The sequence below is a fragment of the Echeneis naucrates genome, chromosome 16 (assembly GCF_900963305.1).
Source record: "Echeneis naucrates chromosome 16, fEcheNa1.1, whole genome shotgun sequence".
Classification (NCBI taxonomy): domain Eukaryota; kingdom Metazoa; phylum Chordata; class Actinopteri; order Carangiformes; family Echeneidae; genus Echeneis; species Echeneis naucrates.
Genome location: NC_042526.1, coordinates 13,420,351 through 13,439,034, shown reverse-complemented (window position 1 = coordinate 13,439,034; position 18,684 = coordinate 13,420,351). Strand labels below are relative to the sequence as shown.

At 42.5% G+C, this 18,684-nt stretch overlaps 1 protein-coding gene across 2 annotated transcripts in view; it reads right to left on the bottom strand.

Annotated features, from left to right (window-relative positions):
• Positions 1 to 3,143: 3,143 nt before the first annotated feature.
• Positions 3,144 to 18,684, bottom strand: part of roraa (RAR-related orphan receptor A, paralog a) — a 171,390-nt gene continuing 155,849 nt past the window's right edge. For both annotated transcript variants that reach the window (XM_029523868.1, XM_029523869.1), the window contains 9 exons: positions 14,620 to 14,705; positions 13,134 to 13,275; positions 10,551 to 10,946; positions 9,796 to 9,917; positions 9,557 to 9,689; positions 8,469 to 8,576; positions 7,350 to 7,460; positions 7,023 to 7,135; positions 3,144 to 6,615 (listed from right to left, as the gene is read on the bottom strand). In XM_029523868.1, coding sequence (XP_029379728.1) covers positions 6,451 to 6,615; positions 7,023 to 7,135; positions 7,350 to 7,460; positions 8,469 to 8,576; positions 9,557 to 9,689; positions 9,796 to 9,917; positions 10,551 to 10,946; positions 13,134 to 13,275; positions 14,620 to 14,705 — 1,376 coding nt within the window. In that variant the 3' untranslated portion in view covers positions 3,144 to 6,450. The remainder of the gene's footprint in view (positions 6,616 to 7,022; positions 7,136 to 7,349; positions 7,461 to 8,468; positions 8,577 to 9,556; positions 9,690 to 9,795; positions 9,918 to 10,550; positions 10,947 to 13,133; positions 13,276 to 14,619; positions 14,706 to 18,684) is intronic.

Below are 18,684 nucleotides of genomic sequence, written 5' to 3'. Positions count from 1 at the left end.
TTCTTTACAGCTGTATTTACAAAATGAATCAAAATACTTATTTTCATATTTAAGAATCAGACAAGAAGGAGCAAAACTACGTTTGTGAATAGACTACCTGCTAAAGAGAGTTCAAAAGAGCTGGATAAAAAGGTACATGATCATCTGTCCCCATTTTAACATCAGTAGCAAACGTGTGACTTAGAAATTTGTGACAACCACACACTAGTTTCGGCTTTCCCATAATTTGAACTGCTTTTGCATGGAGAAAGAATCCGAATCTACCCCTGCTCCACCCACCCTTCATGTTAAGTTACCCCGACCGACTGAGCGTACATTGAACACAGAACATTAAAGAAACCCGAATGTGTTGTAAGTCTCGTATACAAACACATACAAATACTTGAAATACAATGCATTAGTAAATCTTCTGTTCTCACCAGAAAAAAAATGCATATAAAACGAACAGAAAATGGAGAAATATGAATTGCCTGTTAGTGTTTGCCTAGCTGAAACAAACAATTTGCAGGTTAACTTTTCTGAAATATTGTCTGGGAACATTTATGACTGTTTGAAATCAATAGGAAATAAACTTCCCATTTATGATTCTCAAACATGGTGAGAGGTGAAATGTACACTCTAAATAGACTGCCTATACATTATAACTTTAACGTAGCGCATCAAACCACTTAAAAATGATCAACACATGAAGATAGAATTTGAAAAAACATTTGAAGCGCATGTGTGCGAATTCATCCTCATGTACAAAACACACTGTCACTTCGGTACACGTCTGGAAAAACCACAAAACAAACAAACAAACAAAAAAAAAGACAATCAAAACCACGTATGCATCTTGTTACACCGAGAGGCACTCAGTGTGATACGTTGTGTATTATTGCAAGCATATTCTTCTGATATTTGCTACAGAGTGGAGAGAAAAGGTCAACTTTGTCCTTAAATGACAACTCTTTCATGTACATTTGTAACACTTCATGTGGTGCAAAAGGTTTATGCCACTGGTCTAAAGAAACCACTGTTTCAGGATAGATTAAAATGGGGAATAACGAAAGCATATCGAGGCTCTGTTTAATGTAATCCAAGCACCACTTCCCTGCTTCAGGTAAAGGACTATGCAGACACGAGAGGTAAATATTAAGTATCTTAAAACCTGACAAACTATAGCCTCAATGAGTGGTTTTTACAATCAGACAAAGAAAAAACACAATACTGCCGTTTCAGTTTGAATATTATCATTTTTCCACAAACCAGAAAAGCAACCTTAAATAGCTTGTTAATTAGCAGATACTAGCTTTGCTATAAGTCAGAAGGAAACAAGTGCCTTACCCCGAGACGAGTACACTGATACAGGTACTGGCTGGGTAATTTTACCACTATCATTTTCATTATTATTATCATTTATTGAGTCCTAATATCAATAATACATTAATATGCGATGAAATGAATGTACTAATCGGGCAGCCAGGCTTAGGCATCAATACTTTGTTCACAAAATTAACTTACCTAGCACCACACATCAGGGCAACACAAAATAAATGTCAGCACACCCTTTCTCTATCAAACTAATCCTAAAGGAGGGAGGCAAACTAGAAACAGTTATCATACAATATGGTGTAATTGATAAACAGATAAATATTTTCACTGGGTAGGCCTTAGTAGCAGTATTTTCCTCTTACCTATACAGACAGAAGTTACAAAGCTACCTTTATACATGTGATCAATAATAACATTAAATATGGTGAATAAACAGCTGAGAATGAGGGAGAGAGAAAGAGTGAGAAAATATGATATATAGCATACAGGCCATGTCAAGTTCTTAGTTCTCCACCTGGGAACAGAACTGGTCAAATATACAGATGAAACATAAAAACATCCACAAAATAAAACCAAAAGAAAAAAAAAGGTGATAAATAAGAGGTGTATTTACATGCAGATGTTCAAAGTCTATTATGCACAAAAGAATCAAAAATAATACACAGACATATATTATTGCTTGACATTCGATTATGGCTAAAAGTTGCTTTTCATCGTTTTTTTTTTTGTCAAAACTATATTCTTAAATGTATTTTTAATCATAAATCCTTATCAGCTGTGCTTTGGAGAAATGAGTTCTGTTAAAATGTGATGACTGACTCATAATTCTGGGTAACACTCGGACAACTTTCAGCGTGACATAACGCTAATCTTCACAATTTATGGTCACAAAGAAACCCCCCCCCCCCCCCTCCTCCCCAAATTTACAGACCAGAATTAATTTCAGTTCATTTCAGCCTCGGCTGCGGCTGCACTGTCTGAACCTACAGTGAAGCATGTTTTCACCGCATTCTCCAGACCAATGAATTGTTGAAGGCATTATGTCATGCTTTTTGACTCCTACACTTATTATGGATGGGTCAAACTCAGCATTTCCAAAACCTTTATTTTGATTTAAAAAAAGAAAAAAAAAAAGAAAAAGAGAGAAAATAAAATCAAGACCACCTCATCCCACATAACCCTGTTCCTCTGTAATTATTAAAGCCTTGTCTGGGGTTTATTTTATTCACACACTGTGAGAACAAATACATACACACGCGCACACACACACACACACACTATTGCTTTTTACAAACAGACAACAGAGCAGAGACAGAAGGACCAGCACATTTTACTGTATACTATACACTGATTGAATAGCACACTTAGCATCAATCCCTTATTTATTGGGATCTCTCAAGTGAGAATATACAGGACATCACTTTACAGGCCTGTGTGAAGGTGCAGTTTATAGTGAGACACAAGTATTCAGGTCTTTGATGACCATTTTCTGCTATTCTGCCGATATCACAACCATACCAGTACACGAGAAGATGAAAACAGAGTGATGGGGATTTATTACTTTTTGTTCTGGACTGAGAGTAAATGTTATCAGTTTAAGTCGACTGTATGAATAAGGTTAGATTCAAAGGGATGACGACTGCAACTGTAGAGACCCGTAATTATAACACAAGGCATATTGCTTGCTTTATATTGTTGAACATATCACAAGCCACTCAACTGTTTGGACTTGAAGGAAAATAACATTTTCATTTTATGAGAACATAACCCATTTCAGCGACACGGATCATATCTGATGAAATACTGAATTGTTTTATGTGGCCATCGAGCAAGATTCCAACTGAATTGTTTTCAAAAAAACATACTTTTTTTTCTCTTTTCCTTCTTCCTTTTTTAATTCTTTTTTTTTTTTTTAAATTTGAAATAAATAACAGGAAATCAGCCGAATGTCCATCTCTGCATTATTTTCTGAGTGTTGTACTGCATGTTCAGTGTGCTATACCAAAAAGTTCAGCCACCTGTTCTTATCAATTGAGTGCTAATAAATTCACAGAAGAGCTATTTAAATGCTCTGCAACTATCCAGAGGAAAGCAAGCTGCTTCTTCAGTCTACCTGTTACCTCCCTGAGCATACACACCTCATCCTCCTTGCTGCTCTTGCAGGGCCTCTGGGCCTCTCAACCTGGATTGTCTAGCAGTGTTCCAGACTGGGTTTCTTTTGCTGGGAGACTGAGGTTTACTAGTCGTAGAGGGCTTGTGCATATCCAAAGAGCATTGGATCATAACAGAGAAGATTACTTAGGTACAGCATATCTACTACAACCCAAACACAAGAGATTTAGTATTGCATAAGAATATTTGGTTTTTCTAACAAAGAGGGTTATCATTTTTCAAGACCCTGATGACACCATTTGAAACCAAAACAGATTTTCGTGTGACAAATATGCTGAGTGTTGAAAAAACAGTTTGTTGTTTTTACAAATGAGATTTTTTTTTTTTTTTTTGTACTTCACCATAAGTACTTCTTTGAGTGGCTGGAGGCCCCTTAAAGGACAGTGACAAATGTGAATTTCTGAAGAACTCAGTGATGAATATTCAAATGTTCAAAAACTCAACCACCTCCTCTGGACACATCCCTGAACAAAAACATAACAAACTAAAACCTAACGAGTACAAACAAATGTCCTCCTATAAACAGAAAGCGCAAAAGAAACTCTTCCCTGAGGGGTGACAGCACATGGCATTAATGCCTTGTACAAATTGCACGGCAGAGGAATGATAGTGTGCAAACAAAAATCAAAAGACAAACAACTGGATTCTATGTTGGTGACAGATGTGTTAACATGCGTTTGTTGGATTGTTGGATTTCTAAAGGGATATTTTTTCTTTTTTTCTCCTGGTTTTTTTTTTTTCCCCCCCAAACATATTCCTTGAAGCCGCTACTGAGATTGCTGGAATGTCTTAGGAATCCATTCTACATTACAGATGAGTAGAGTGGAAAGCGGAAGCGACGACTACTGTTTGGCACATCCAGGGTTTTTTCTACCACTTTACTACCACACTGACAAGAAAGACACACTCAACAAAACAGAAGCACGACAACAAAGCATTCTGAAAATAGCACTTGTCCTACCATTTTTGTTTCTCCCCTAATCATACAAACAACAGCTAGTCTAATTATTGCAGGGATATAGTTAAGTGCTACCTGACATCTTTTTCTCTCCCTCTTTCTCTTTCATGGGTTTATTAACCAAAACATGTTACAAAAATAGAAGCTTTACTACCAGACAAGGCTTTGAATATTCACTTTCCCTTCACTGTTTCCTGTGTCCTGTTGTGGTGCTGCTGGGCAGAGGCTGTGGTGAGAAGGCAGACAGAGCCACTCAAAAACAAAAAGAAAACAACAACAAATAAAAAAAAAAAACAAAACAAAACTGAAAATCCTCTTAGAGAGGCTTGTAGATGTGCTTTTATGTTCAACAATGTATCTCTGTCATCAGGTTGTCAACCAACTTGCTGTATCTTTACCTTCCACTAGATGGAACAATTGGTTTACAGTCAAGGTGTGATTGTTGCAGTCCGACTACTGGATATTCAATATTGCTTTGTTAGACATGGCTGAGATCATCATTTTTTTATGCTTTCAAACAAATGACTTTGAGATCTAATCTAACTAAAGACTAAGACTAACCCCATTAAATGATATAAATTTCTCTCATTCACACCTTTTCCTCATGTGATTTTAAATGCTGTTCGATTCGTGTCCGTTCTCTACAACATCTGTACTGTACATCACTGTGTTATTGTATGTTTGCATACTGTCTAAAAGACGTATGTGAGCTACATTTTGACGGGCGTCTCACAGCTTCCAGATGATAAAGAGCGTCTCCAACCTGCCTTCTCATACATGCCTTTTTGTTCACCGACAAGCAGCCACGCCAGCCATCCTACCAGACAGCCCTAACAACTTCCAGATCAGTGTCATCTGTTGCTCCCAGGACTAGCCTCTGTGACCATGGTTCAACTTGTATTTCTTGTGCACATGCAACACATCACTAGGTAAATATACAGTTCTTAAATTAAAGAAAGGTGTAAATAAAAGTGCCTTATCAATTCAACAATTAAGAATGGTCTAACTACTAATATCATACATGTTATTTAAAATAGATTCTATAAACATTACTTTTTTCTGTATAGTAAGTACTTATGACCATATACCCTGTAGTACATTATAAAACAGGTGGAATGGACCCTTTTCATCGTGTTGGTGCCCTATGCTTCTCCAGGGCACCTGTCCAGAGAAGGATTAATAGCAGATGGCCTTACATGATTTCACTATGCAACAATGGTGGATGGAGTCTTTGACAGCTAAAATCATTGCGGTTTCATTAGAATTACCAGAATTCTATGTTTCTTTTTTTTTTTTTTTCTTTAAACGATTGTCCATAGAGAGGTACCGATTGCATCACCATGCCAACGGAGCCTCCCTTAAAGTTGCTGTGAGTTTTCATTCCAAGCACTGCGTCCAAAAGATACGACTGAACACAAGAGAAAAAAAACAGCTGAACTTGACCAAAGTGTGCGCATTTTTTTTTTATGTTTTTACTGAAAGTACTAAAACTGTTGTCGGGAGTGTAATCTGAAAAATAATACTGATGTTGATTCATATTCATGAGCTTCTTCATCTAGCTTCATTTCTATTGAAGACGTCTTCAGCTATTTTAAAATCAATAGTGTCTCATTAATTCCTTATGTGATTACAAGTCAGATGCACAGATAAATCAAAATAGTGATTCAATAAATATTGGTGAAAATGAATGAATGATCAGAATGACGCTCAAGTTCCGCGTTAGAAATGCGCATAAAAAGGTCAAATTCAACCAGACAGAAATTATTTGTCCCTATCTCCTCTTCATGTCCCATGGGGTGTCGGGTCCCACAAGTCTTCCAAAGAGAACTAAATTCAATAAAGTAAACCTTGAGAATCATCTCCCTAAGCCCTCCCGTCCAATGTAAAAGAAGAAGTTGAACAGCGTGCCATCTGTCCACTCTGGTTTGTGCAGGGCACCAATAAAGTGTCTCAGATTCCTCCTCCACATTCCCCCACGGTGGGCACTCTGGCACCTGGCAGGGCTGCTACCCGTCAACAGGCATGGACTGCTCAAAGTCTGATCCGAACAGCTCCTTGTATAAGGGGGGGAAGTGGGCACGCACAATGTCTGGGTATATTGCTTTGAAAGCTGTAAGCTTCTCTGTGTGCCTACTGCACAACGCTCGCAGTGTCGACACTTTGCATATCAACTGTGGAGAGAGAGGAGACAGACTGTTTAGATTTACATGGAGGCAAGGACATGGAGCAATGGTAGTGAAAAATATTCTTCCCTAAAGTGTATTCCCACTCACACAGCGGCAAACAGACTTGTAAATATTGAGCCAAGACATGAGGAAAACCTGACATTTCATATCATGGAGGTGGTACGACTGATAAATAACCACTTCTCTACACATTAAAAAAAAAAAAAAAGCACATTACATCATGAATGCTTTCCCTAAAATCTTAGTTTCATTAGTTTCATCTAATGTACTAAAATTGGTTGATGGCCTTTGGCAAAAGATCCTACAGCAGATTACACTGCTACAAGGGTAGGACATGTGTAGCAGCCACTCTCAGGGCTAATGGAGGGAGTGTGTACTACATCACACTGTACCTTTGTAAGTATACCATCCTCTCTGTGGTTCTTCTGCAGGACATGCTGAAGGGCCAGTTGGATCTTCTGCTGGAGTTTCTCCACCTTCACTTTCTCCTGGAGCCAAGACCGGTCTAAAAAAGTAAATGATCAGAACTTTTTGTCACTGTACAGACGCATGTAGGCCAGCTAACTGTCGACCGAGCTCACGGGAAAAAGTAATGATGTGGGTTCCACCAATCTAAGATGTTAATTGATAGAGAAAAACAGGAGGGTAACAGCATTCCTTGCTGTGGTGAATGTGTCTACCTTTTTTCTTATTTTCTGTGCACTGTGAATGACACCTACCAGCAGACATCAACACAAAGGCGGAGAACAGGGCGATCTCATCCTCAGACAGGTGCATAGAACACAAGTTTTTCCCAAACTCGAAGACGGAGCTGATCAAGTCGTCACAGCCTGCCACAGCAAAGGACGCAGAGAGAGGGCTTAGGATGAGGAAGACCAAAGAACAACATTCACTCTTGATCTTTATTGGGAGAGAGGCACACAGGGAGGGGAGAGGAAGGGGAGAGGAAGGGGAAGGAATGAAAAAGAACGGCATGCTGACAGCACATGGGAGCGTCTTGAGTAGAACAGGCAATGCTTTTACTGAGTTTTGCCTCCCAGACGAGTCACTTTTGGCAGTTGGGTGGTGTTATGCAAGCCAAAATGAGGTCACTATTGAGGCTTTTAGTTAAATCAATTATCGGGGATAGAGGGAGACAGGCGGATGCCACCGCACTTCGCAAAGCCCATCACTCTGCCTCCCCTGCTGCGGACCCCTCTGCTCAAAACACACAGGACACTGGGACAGACACACATGCTCACTCATAAACACATAAGCAGAGAGTTACAGGAATTGTTAAACTCACGCTAAGAAACAGAATTCAGCATTTTTTAACTGCCACTATGGGACACATTCACATTTTTTTTTTCATCAAAAGGAAGTTGGAAGTGCAAGAAAATCCATGGTGGAGAGTCTTAGTAATGTCATGGCAGCCAAACACAAATGCTATTTGCTTTTGCCTGAGATGTTTTATGTCAGACTATCAGTGGTGGTTTTGATAGCTCTCTCCCAAAAGACACTGTGTCTGGCTTTATTTATTCTACAGTTACAGGAGCCATATGCAGCAGAGCCTCACTAACATTTCTGCTCTACCATAAATAACCGGTGCAGAGACAGAAATGCCAGGTGAGGTAGGGATGAGTGCTCGGTGTTTGCTTCCTGGCCCTCAGCACTGTGTAGAATGGAACAGCAGACTCTAATTTTGGCTATTACACCAAGGAAAGGAGCAAGACACTGTAAGAAAACACACAGCAGCAGCAGCAGCACACAAATAGACACATAATACTCACATGGCCGCTGACTCAAACATGCACACCCACGTATAAACACGCACAGACACCTACACCCACTCCACTTACCTAATGACTTGAACACATCAGGTCCAGCATATTTTCCATCAAAATAGACTGTGTTGTTTTGTGAGTCAAAGGCACGGCACATTCTGACAAACACAACTTCCAAAGAGCCTGTGGAGACACACACAAACAAGATGCTGAATCTGAGCTTTGTTTCTTTTTTCTTCTAATAGTCGCACATCAGTCAGGGATGCAAAGCACCTGATTGTGCTTTGTGCTATTCTTCAACAATATGAGTAACAAAGCCACTTTGAAAAGAGACGACTGCCATCAGAGGGAAAAGAAAAATCACCTCTGCAGATAATTTCATAGGCAGAAGGCTATTCTCCCGTAATGACAGGCCAGATAAAAATTGCGCTTCATTCAGTAGTGACGGTGCTAATTCATTCAACCTTTGTTTAGCAAGACAGGTGGGGAAATTATTCTATCGCTGTAATTTGTACCACTCTGGAAGTGGATAAGAGGATCAAGGAAACCTAACAGAAGTCATCACTGCCTCTAAGGAAGATGCTACTGTTTTAAAATGTCATATCTGACAAGGCATCTTCGGTCGTTATTCACTATTGCTGTTATTCATATGGCTGCGCTAGTGTAAATAATACCCAGAGAGAGACCCAGGAGAGGTGTTTGTTTGCTACACGCGCAGTATGTGTGTATCCGCGTGTTTGAGCATCTCTATTTATGCATAAATATAGGTGACAGTAAACACAGAGCCATATCTGTGTTTAATATTCTGTAAGTATTCCTCCGCAGGAGCAATTCAAACGGGCAGACGTCACCAGTGCCTGGGAAAAGCGAGGGAAATGGCAGCCGTCATGATAGGTATTATCTGAACTCAGAAAACACATTGCTTATCTAACGCTGTGTCCATCCTTGCTATGTAATGAAAAGAGGGAAATAGAGAGCGACAGAAAGAGGAAACAGGCAGGGCAGGGTCTCCTCTCTGTGACACTGTCTGTGCGTGTGAAGGAGAGGGCTTTGTGCAGTCAGGTCAGCTACGCCCTTGTGACAATGCCAGAGGGGGGTGCGGGGGACGGTGGAGGTGGTTGGTAAGTCTGACGGCAGCAGGCCATGTTGACAGGCTGTCATACCTGCTTTCAGCAGCACTATCTGATCGTTCTGACACAGCTCCATGAAGCCGTCGATGCGCTTGGCGAACTCCACCACATACTGAATGGCCTCTGTTATTTTGATAGCACACAGCTGCCACATGACTTCCCGGGGCTAAGAACAGATAGGACAGAGAATGGGTTATCTGCTTTAAAACAATGCATTTGATGATTGCAGCTGCTGTGGAAGCCAGCACAGTCCCCTGCCGTGGTCAAGATACCTTGTTCTGGTAGCTCTCCACCTCTTCCTGCAGGAAGGCCTGCCAGGTCATCTGCTGCAGCTCCTCCCTCAGATACTGACATGTCTCCATGTGTGACTTGGAGATGTTCTGGGCCAGGTGCTCTGAAATACAACCATCGCCACAAACCCGGAAGATCACAGTTGAGATCTAAATGTTACTCACAAGGCTATGAGAAAGTGAGGACCTCACTGATGAAATATGCCACAGGAAAAGAAGATTTATTTACTGAGCTTTCAAGAAGGAGGAGAGGCGGATACGCGTGGGCTTTTTTGACTGGGAAAAGGCTTGTTGACATTTCCTTTTACTGCCTGCAGGAAGCTCATAGCTTAGGGTTGAGGCAAAGCCAATCTAGTTATGACACAAATGCATGGAGAGGAGGAGGGGTGCCACGTTACTCACTGAAACAAAGGTCACATTTTCTCTGAGAGAAATATTGAGTATAAGAATTAAAATGGTTTTGAAAACACATCTGTTAAAAGGAGTTCCTGGGCACAGGGGAGCCTAAAAAAATGATTTCCCCAGACGCCTGCCCTGCTGGATCCTGATTGGCCCTAATTAATGGAAACTAATTACAAAAAAGAGGCTCTTTTAATGAGTGTTGGAGATGAGTCTCCAACCTCCTGCTATTTTAAGCAACCTTTGTGTCGTTTGCCCCACGGTTGAGTTATTCTCCCCCCCTCCTCCATTTTGCTGTCTTTTCTCCTGTCTCCCCCTGTCTCTCTGCCACTCCTTACCTAGTTCAGCCATGGACACGGTGGGGGAGGTTTCTCCGTTGGTGAAGGAGCAGTAAGGGAAGAAACCAGAGCCGGGGGCAAAGTCGCAGATGGGCTCCGGTTTGATGCCGTTGATGTCCAGGCCTGACTGGTCAGGAGATGGCTGTACGTCCAGGTAGAAGCTGCTGACCGCAGAGTCTGGTTTGCTGCCATCTGGGGTGTGACCATCCATGTAGCCACTGAGGTCGTCATGGAGCTCTGTGAGGCCATTCGCTGAGAGGCCATAGCTAGGTGTGAGCGGCTCCGCCTCTCCAGGCTGTTGTTGGTGGTCACGCTGTTGCTGCTGCAGCCGGTGCTTCTGGACCTCCGCATACAGGCTGTCTCGTTGCTTCTTTGACATGCGGCCAAACTTCACCGCTGTGATTAGAAGGACAAGACATGAGTTGGACTCGAGTGAAACATCTCAGAGTACAGATGCTTCTGTATTTTATCTCTCCATGTGTGACATTAATGGGCTTTTCTACACGATAAAAAAAAAAAAAAAAAGTTCCCCAAAATATTTTCGGCCATTTTTAATTATTCATATTGAAAAAATAAAATTAAACCTCTTATGATTCATTGTATAACTGTTAATATGAGATGCACATCCTTCTCATACACCATGTTATTGAGTTTTATTGTTGAGTCTGAAAAATCACACACTCAAATGATTGCAAAGTATTGAGTAAATTCTTATTCCTTGGTGAAGTAATAAATCTTGGAGTCTGAAACAAAATGACTTATTTTAGACGACACCAGAAGATGATTGAATCAGGGATTTTTTGGGCACATTAATTAGCGAGGAGCTACAAACTGATTAATATAATCAGAGGTCATTCCTCAATATGTGACCTGCTCTGACTCAGTAACATACAAAACTAAAGCTGCATATTACTATTGGACCACACAATGCCGGCTATGATCATCATCACCCGTCACTAGACTAATGTACAGTCAATTAGTACACACTCTCTTAACAGATGACACTGATGGTAAAAAGTAAATCCACATTTCAGGGAGGATCAGTAATGACAGAGATTTTTGCAAATATGAAGAGTTTCAAAGGTGCAGAGGCAGGAGTGGGAAATGACTAACAGCTTACCAGCCAATCAAACATGAGAAGGCTAAGTTGCTGCCTCCTGTTTCAAGGTTTCCAGACTAAACAGAGTTGCTAAGAATGAGACTCCTTGGCCAGAGTTCCGGGGGCCTGGCAGTATGTCAGCCGGTCAGTGTGTGTGCATGCGTGTTTGTCTACACGCACCGTGGCACAATGCAAAGGAGAGTGCGGGCAGATGGGCTCTGGTTGTGCTGAGTGAAGGCAAGAGTCACCTTTGTCTGTCCCTTGTGTGTCTGTGTGTGTGTCAATGTGTGTGGTTATGCAAAGTCTCTCATAACTGCTAATGTACTTCTGTGTTCATTCACATTCATGAATATGCATGCAAGAGTGTAACTGAATGAAAGCAGAGCAGCGTGAATAAAAGCATGTCGGCCTCTGTGCATGAATGTTTAGATTTTCAGTTGTCAGTGCACTTTCTTTCCTGTACACATTTTCCAAAAACAGGGAAAAAAAAACATCTTGCCTTTACTTTGCTTTGTTCTGATAGAAACTCTTTAGCCTGGCCCAGTCTGGACCAGCATGGTGCAACAGGGGCCCTCCAGCACACATCCCACCTGTGCGCTCCCATTACTGCATCTCAGCTGCTGCAGCATCACTAATGATAACCTCTAACAACCTCCTATTTCATCAAACCTAGTTTCTATCACAGCAACAAATTAGGCCCGCAGACAAAGCACTCACCTGCAGACAGAGAATGTAGAGTGAGTGTGCGTTCACATCAAGGTTTTCTTGGATATGTCCCTCTGAGAATAATGGTCATCTACAGTATGTGTGTACATTTTCTTTGGGCCTCAACTAAGCTCAGTATCAATATGAAATACAACATGAACATAGGGACACAAATAAAGACTCAAGCAGCAATGAGTTAACCTGTTGCAATGCAGCTATGGCATTTTTTGTTTGTTTGTTTGTTTGTTTCAGGTGATTTATTAAAAGTTGTTTCTACAGTTGTTTCTCTGAAAAATAGCCTGCTATTTGCAAAGAAACTATATTGAAAACACACGCTAATAAGTTGTGTTTCCTGTTGAATACAAATAATCTCCTTATCATATAGGAAGTTATATATATTCCATGTAAGTCAATAGTAAAAAAAAAAAAAAAAGCCAGTTTTTCCTCATTCTCTTCTTCAAAAAAAGAAAAATAACAGAAGAGAATGTTTGGAATTTTGTAACACCAAAAGAAAACAAGTCTCTACACTGTACAAAAAACCCTACATTTTCATTTTTGACTTTAATGTCCCGATGAGGAAATTCTTTTCTATCTCGCCTGGTTTCAAAGGGAAGTCAGAGGCCACAGCAGCACCCCTGAAGCAACTGGCTCAAAGGCACTTCGGCAGAGCAGAATCTTGCCCACACATGGGCTTGACCTGAGCTTCTTACCTCTGTCTTCTCAACAAGCCACCCTGCTGCATCCGCCCACCTATTTCTCCTCTTCCATAAAGCACTTACCATCTCGTGACATGCCCACTGCCAGGCACTTCTGCAGCCGGCAGTGCTGGCAGCGGTTGCGGCTGGTGCGGTCGATCAGGCAGTTCTTCTGGCGGGGGCAGGAGTAGGCTGCATTGCTCTGCTGACTCCTCCTGAAGAAACCCTGCACGGGAGAGGGGCATGGAAACACCTCAGGTGAACCACTGTGGGTGGAGAAACGCTCTGCGACTGGAGGATCAGATCACGTCTTCATCGGGTTGTGGTGTTGACAAAACTCATTACTGATTGACAGTGATTTATTGCATTCCTTGTGGTGATAATTTTATTTTAATGCTGCCAAACAGATAAGATGAGCAGTAGTGTGATGGTATTTTCCTGGCCGTTACGCTGTAATATTTGGCATTTAAAGAGCATCGTATATCAGCAGTGTGTTCAGCATGAGGGTGGTGTGTTTGGGTAGGAATGATAACAGTGGATGCTATTTTTCTTCAGTGGTGTTATTAGTGTTGATTAACGCAGTGCTGGCATGTGCAGCGCTAAAGCATTGCGAATGCACACCGACTGGATTTCTCATCCTTTGACTTAATGAATTGATTCCAGCACATCATTAACATGCCCCTCTCTACTGCTCCATACACATATGTCTTAATTAGCTGCTCATTGGCTGTTTAATTACAAGAAAACAGCTGACAGCTGCCAAGTTGCTTTATAATGGAAGCCATTATGGAAACAGGCTATAACTGCCAGTGACAAGCAGCACTCTTTAATAATGCTATGATTTATGGTCCAAACTTTTGTACTCGCACATATCATTAAAGGCCTCTCTGCCTGGAATAATTAGCAATCATTAAAGATAGATTTCAGCAGTTCATTCTTTAGTGGTTTGTTCCTTCCAGCGCCTGTGTGGAGGGAGAGGAGAACAGCTGAATTCTAACACACACACAGGAGCAAACAGCAAAGGTGCAGCCTGGCTGAGGAATGCTAATGATGTGCCTGGTGACAAGCGCGGGGACAAGAATACACTCTAAGCACAAAATTCCCCTCACCATGAATGGCTGGTGCATTTGAAACAGTACAAAAGGCGGCTTCAATGGAAGCAACACAGTGTAGCAAACAGGCAGCAATCTGCTATAATTCAAAGCACTCTCCTTTTGATCATTTTATTTCAAGAGGAGCAGGGCTGCAGCAGAAGCAAAAAACACAGTGAAAAGATATGTCCCTGGGAGGGAGAGGCAGAGCAAGGCGGAGGAGTGACTTTGTACTACTAATTGTGGTTTTCTGTGATGTCCTCTGCGGTGCTTGACCACTTTAATGATCATGTTCTTGGTGTTTGCACTTCCCAGTCCCTCTCCAAATCTTCGTAAAACTTCAGCAACATTTTTCAAATGTTTTTCCTTGCATGCAACTTTCTTTAGTCCCTCAATTTTCCCTATCCTCCCCCTCTCAGCTGTCCTGAAACACACACACACTCATTTGACACATATGGGTTCAGTCTCATGATGCTTACCTTACAGCCTTCACATGTTATCACACCGTAATGAATGCCTGATGATTTGTCTCCACAGATCTTGCAGGGAATTATTTCGATTTGAGCTGCAGAGAAGAAAAGGAAATGGGAAAAAAATAAAATAAAATAAATAAATAAAATCAACATTTTGCTGTCACAAGTCACTGTACAACACCCTCACCATGGATCCATGTTGGTACATGAAAGAGCAGCGTGCTTCTAAAAACATCTCATCCGGTGGCTTTTGAATCCTCACTTCCACAGAGCGTTAGCTGAATATTTACTGTGTGTGTGTGTGTGTGTGCGCGCGCACACGTGTGTTTGAGTGAAAGGAAGGAGGCAATTTTAAGTCCTCACAAGCAACCAATATAAACAGAGCATCAAGATGCACTAACCACTACTCGCATAAGGAGAGACCCAGCCGTCCACAAATCATAATATTATCATTGTAGGACTATTACTAGCCCTGTGCAGTGATGAGGGCTCATTTAGCCACTTGAGGAAATATATTTCCATGTGGAAAACTTGACTTCATGAAGCTTCTTAAACCTAAAAACCATAAAAACCTCAGGAGTTAATCCACTGTGGCCACAAAGCATCATAACATGCCCACTGTGCTGGATGGTGCGGTGGCAGCGATTGTGTGAGCACGTCTGTGTAAGCGAGAAAAAAAGGGTTCAGTGGGGGTTTGGGCTCTGGTGTTATGCTGTTGACAGGCTTGTGATTCACATGCCATAGAGGACAAAAGCATAGTGAGGACAGGCCTCATCCACGTTGGCCTTCTCTTCAGGAGAAGACTACAGGGCAACCCAACAGGCCAGACAGAACACACAGACATCAGAGACACAGAACTCCCAGCTTGTCCCACTGCTCTCAGCTTTATCACTGTAGCCACTGATGCTGCATCCCTCGCCACCTCTACCTCCCCCTCTGTCGTCTCCCCCCCCCCACCCTCTCTCTCTCTTTCTCCCCTTCCAGATCTCTATCTCACAGCCCTCCTCCACATCTCCAGCATCTCAGTCCTGCCATCCCAACAGTGCACTGCGGTGCCAGACAAACTCCGCTATCTGATCTAAATCGAGGAAAGATCACCGCAGGATATTTTCTCACGATGTAATGGTTTTCTCCAACCAGTCATGCAGTCAGCCAATCAGTGCTGAAAGAGCTATTGCAACACAAGTCAATACCAGTTAGGGGGGGATTATTATAACTTTTCCTTAATAAGATGCAATAAAAAATGATCATCATTAAAAAAGTGGTGGTACTTTCACTATGTCAAAGTGTTACATCAGCCGCTTCCCTCTAGCCAGGCCTAACTACCTGCTATAAAGCTTTGTGCTTCTTCCTAAGACTAGAAGCTTCAAATATCCCTCACACACCTTAACAACCAAACTCTTTAAACTAGTTTGATAACATCAGAAGTACTTTTGCTGAGGTTCAATCCGGAGATCCCTGCACATTTTAATCAGCTGCCTAGGCGCCTGTAATGTGTCATGTGGATAATGTCCTTGTCCCTGAGGCATGCCCGGGAGAGGCCCTTAACACAGAGCCTCTAATCCACTAACCCCGGAGCCACACTCTATTCATTCAGGAATCTGTGTCTGTTCTCCTCGCACTGCTGGAGTCAACAAGACTGGCCATGTTTACATGGAATTAGCCTACATTTTAGTAAAATGAACAAAAGGGAGTGGTGGAACATGCACAATTAATTCTCCTCCAGACAACACCTCCTGTGATTTGTGATTCTCACATACAATGGAGGGCACTGCACCTCGTCGGCCTGGATTAGAGTGAAATCCAGGCAGGAGGCGGGCTCTACCAACCTAACCGAGAGGGTTAATTTATAATTAATCTTTTCCTTGCAGTGAACAGTTGCTTGTTATTTCAGTTAGGTCTATCGCTGTATGAGTGCACTCTATTGTTTGTTTTTGTGTTCTCCCTGCATGAGCATTAGCAGTGCAGTGTGTTTCAACTCCTTTAGCATTTTCAGCCTCATTACTTACATAATTTGTTCTGACATGCACTCACAACAACTGAAGCGTGTTGTAATTATGACTAGCTGTGGTTGTGTTGAGCTAAAGACTGCAGTGTTACTCCCCAGCCATCGGGTGGCAGTGCAGGGCTGTGGCCACGGTTGTCTTGCCAAGTTAAGCCAAGCTTCCACCCACCCTATCCAGCCCACAGGCTTTTGGCTCTGAGCTCCAGCCTCTGATAGCTCTAGGCTTAGGCTGCTGCTAGCTTTCCCCACCCCCACAGCACAGCTGTGAGATGCCTTCATCTTTCCTGAAGAAGCGAAGCTGGCTGGGCGCTCATTCAGGCCTGACAGAGGCTGTGCCACATCAGGTGAAAGCAGTGGGAGTAGAGACGCGGGGGGTGCCAGGCCGGGCAGGGCATATACACGCACAAGCACGCCTCACAAAGCCCTATCTGCAGCAGGAAGGCCCTGAGTGCACACAGTCTCACCAGCTAACACCCTCTCACTCCACCGCTGCACAAGCCCCTGGATGCTCAGTGCACTCAACAGTAAAAAGGGTTTGTCTCTGGACCGGCTGAGACAGGCTCTGTAGTATCTTGTATGAGAAAAGACCTTAGTCTGAACATATTGTTATTTCCACTCTGGAATAAGCTGCTTTCAAAAAGAGGGGTTTAAGGACAATAAAAACTGAGCAATGACATAGTGGCGATCAAATACACCATTAGCTCACCAAAATAATTGGTCTAAGTCAATATTTGTATGTCTGTATGAATGTGTGGGCTTTCCTCTTGAGGGACTGATCACGGGCCCCCAAAGTGAAACTTCTGACAACGAGGAGGATTTAAACTGAATTCACACAGGGGAGCCAGTCAAACAAAAAGGCCAGCGCTTATAAGCACTCCCAATCTGGCAGTCAATATCTATTGACATGAGTTGCAGTGTTAACTGCCTCTTGGTGTGAAACAGGCATCTGCTGGCTCACTTGAGCTTGACCAGCACTTTGCCACTGATCCCGTTCACTGCGCCCGCCTGCCTCCCTGCCTGCCCGCTCGTCGCCCGCCCGCCTGCCTTCCTGCATGCCTGCCTGCCTGTCTGCCTGCTTCCCTGCCTTGCTTCCCTGCTATCCAGCACTGCCTGCTCTGTTTACAACATCAAAGCCAGGCACAGTTAGACAGGCAGCCATGCTAAAGCCCATCCCAGCAGTCTGCCTCTCCTCACAGCACTGTGAGATGGCCTCTGCACGCAGGCCACTTCAAAGGCACCTGCTAAGACGCCAAGATTAAGTGTGAGTCACATCGCAGTGCAATCACACCACGTGCATAATGATAAGGGCTGGACAGCGGTAAGGAAGACCGATTTCCAGTATGCACCTCTGCAGCCTGACACAGTTGTATTGGACAATGGGCATGGCAGAGAGAGGAGACAGTCAAGCCGAATGTAAAAGCTTGTTCTTTGTCTGTCTGTGGCTGAGCAGTTCAAGGACACTGATTCACCACACTAGCAGGCCCTTTGAGGGGATGACGTGTCACTCAGAGCACATGTACAATAGGGCAGCGTGGCTTCTGCATGATCACCCACTGCCCTTCACTGTCTTCACTAAAATCTGCCCACTGCTAAAACCACAATATGTTATCAAAGCCCTCACAGTCACACGCAAAGACCCAGAACAGTTTAATGCCACCTTTTATTTCCCTATATGCACTGCCGTGTTCAAAGATGTGATCCAATCATTCACAGTATATCAAAACCAAATATCATTAGAAAAACGTTGCTAAAAAGTGCTACTGTAAATTCTTTGGTGAAATAGCAATTTGCTGGGATTCGTACCTGCTACAGTAGATTATATTATCTGATAGAAACAAAGATTTTATGTTCCTTATGTTCCTTAAATGTGTAATGTTGGCATGCTGGTATACAGAGTAAAATAAAACTGAAAATCCTCCAGGCTTGTGCAAACATGGAAAATCACTCGTCAAAATCTCCTGGCTTTTCCCACTGAACTCTTGGACTACTGACATAACGCTGAAGGATTACGATTATCCCTTACATTACAGACCCATGCCCAGGACATCATCATAATGCTGAGAGCT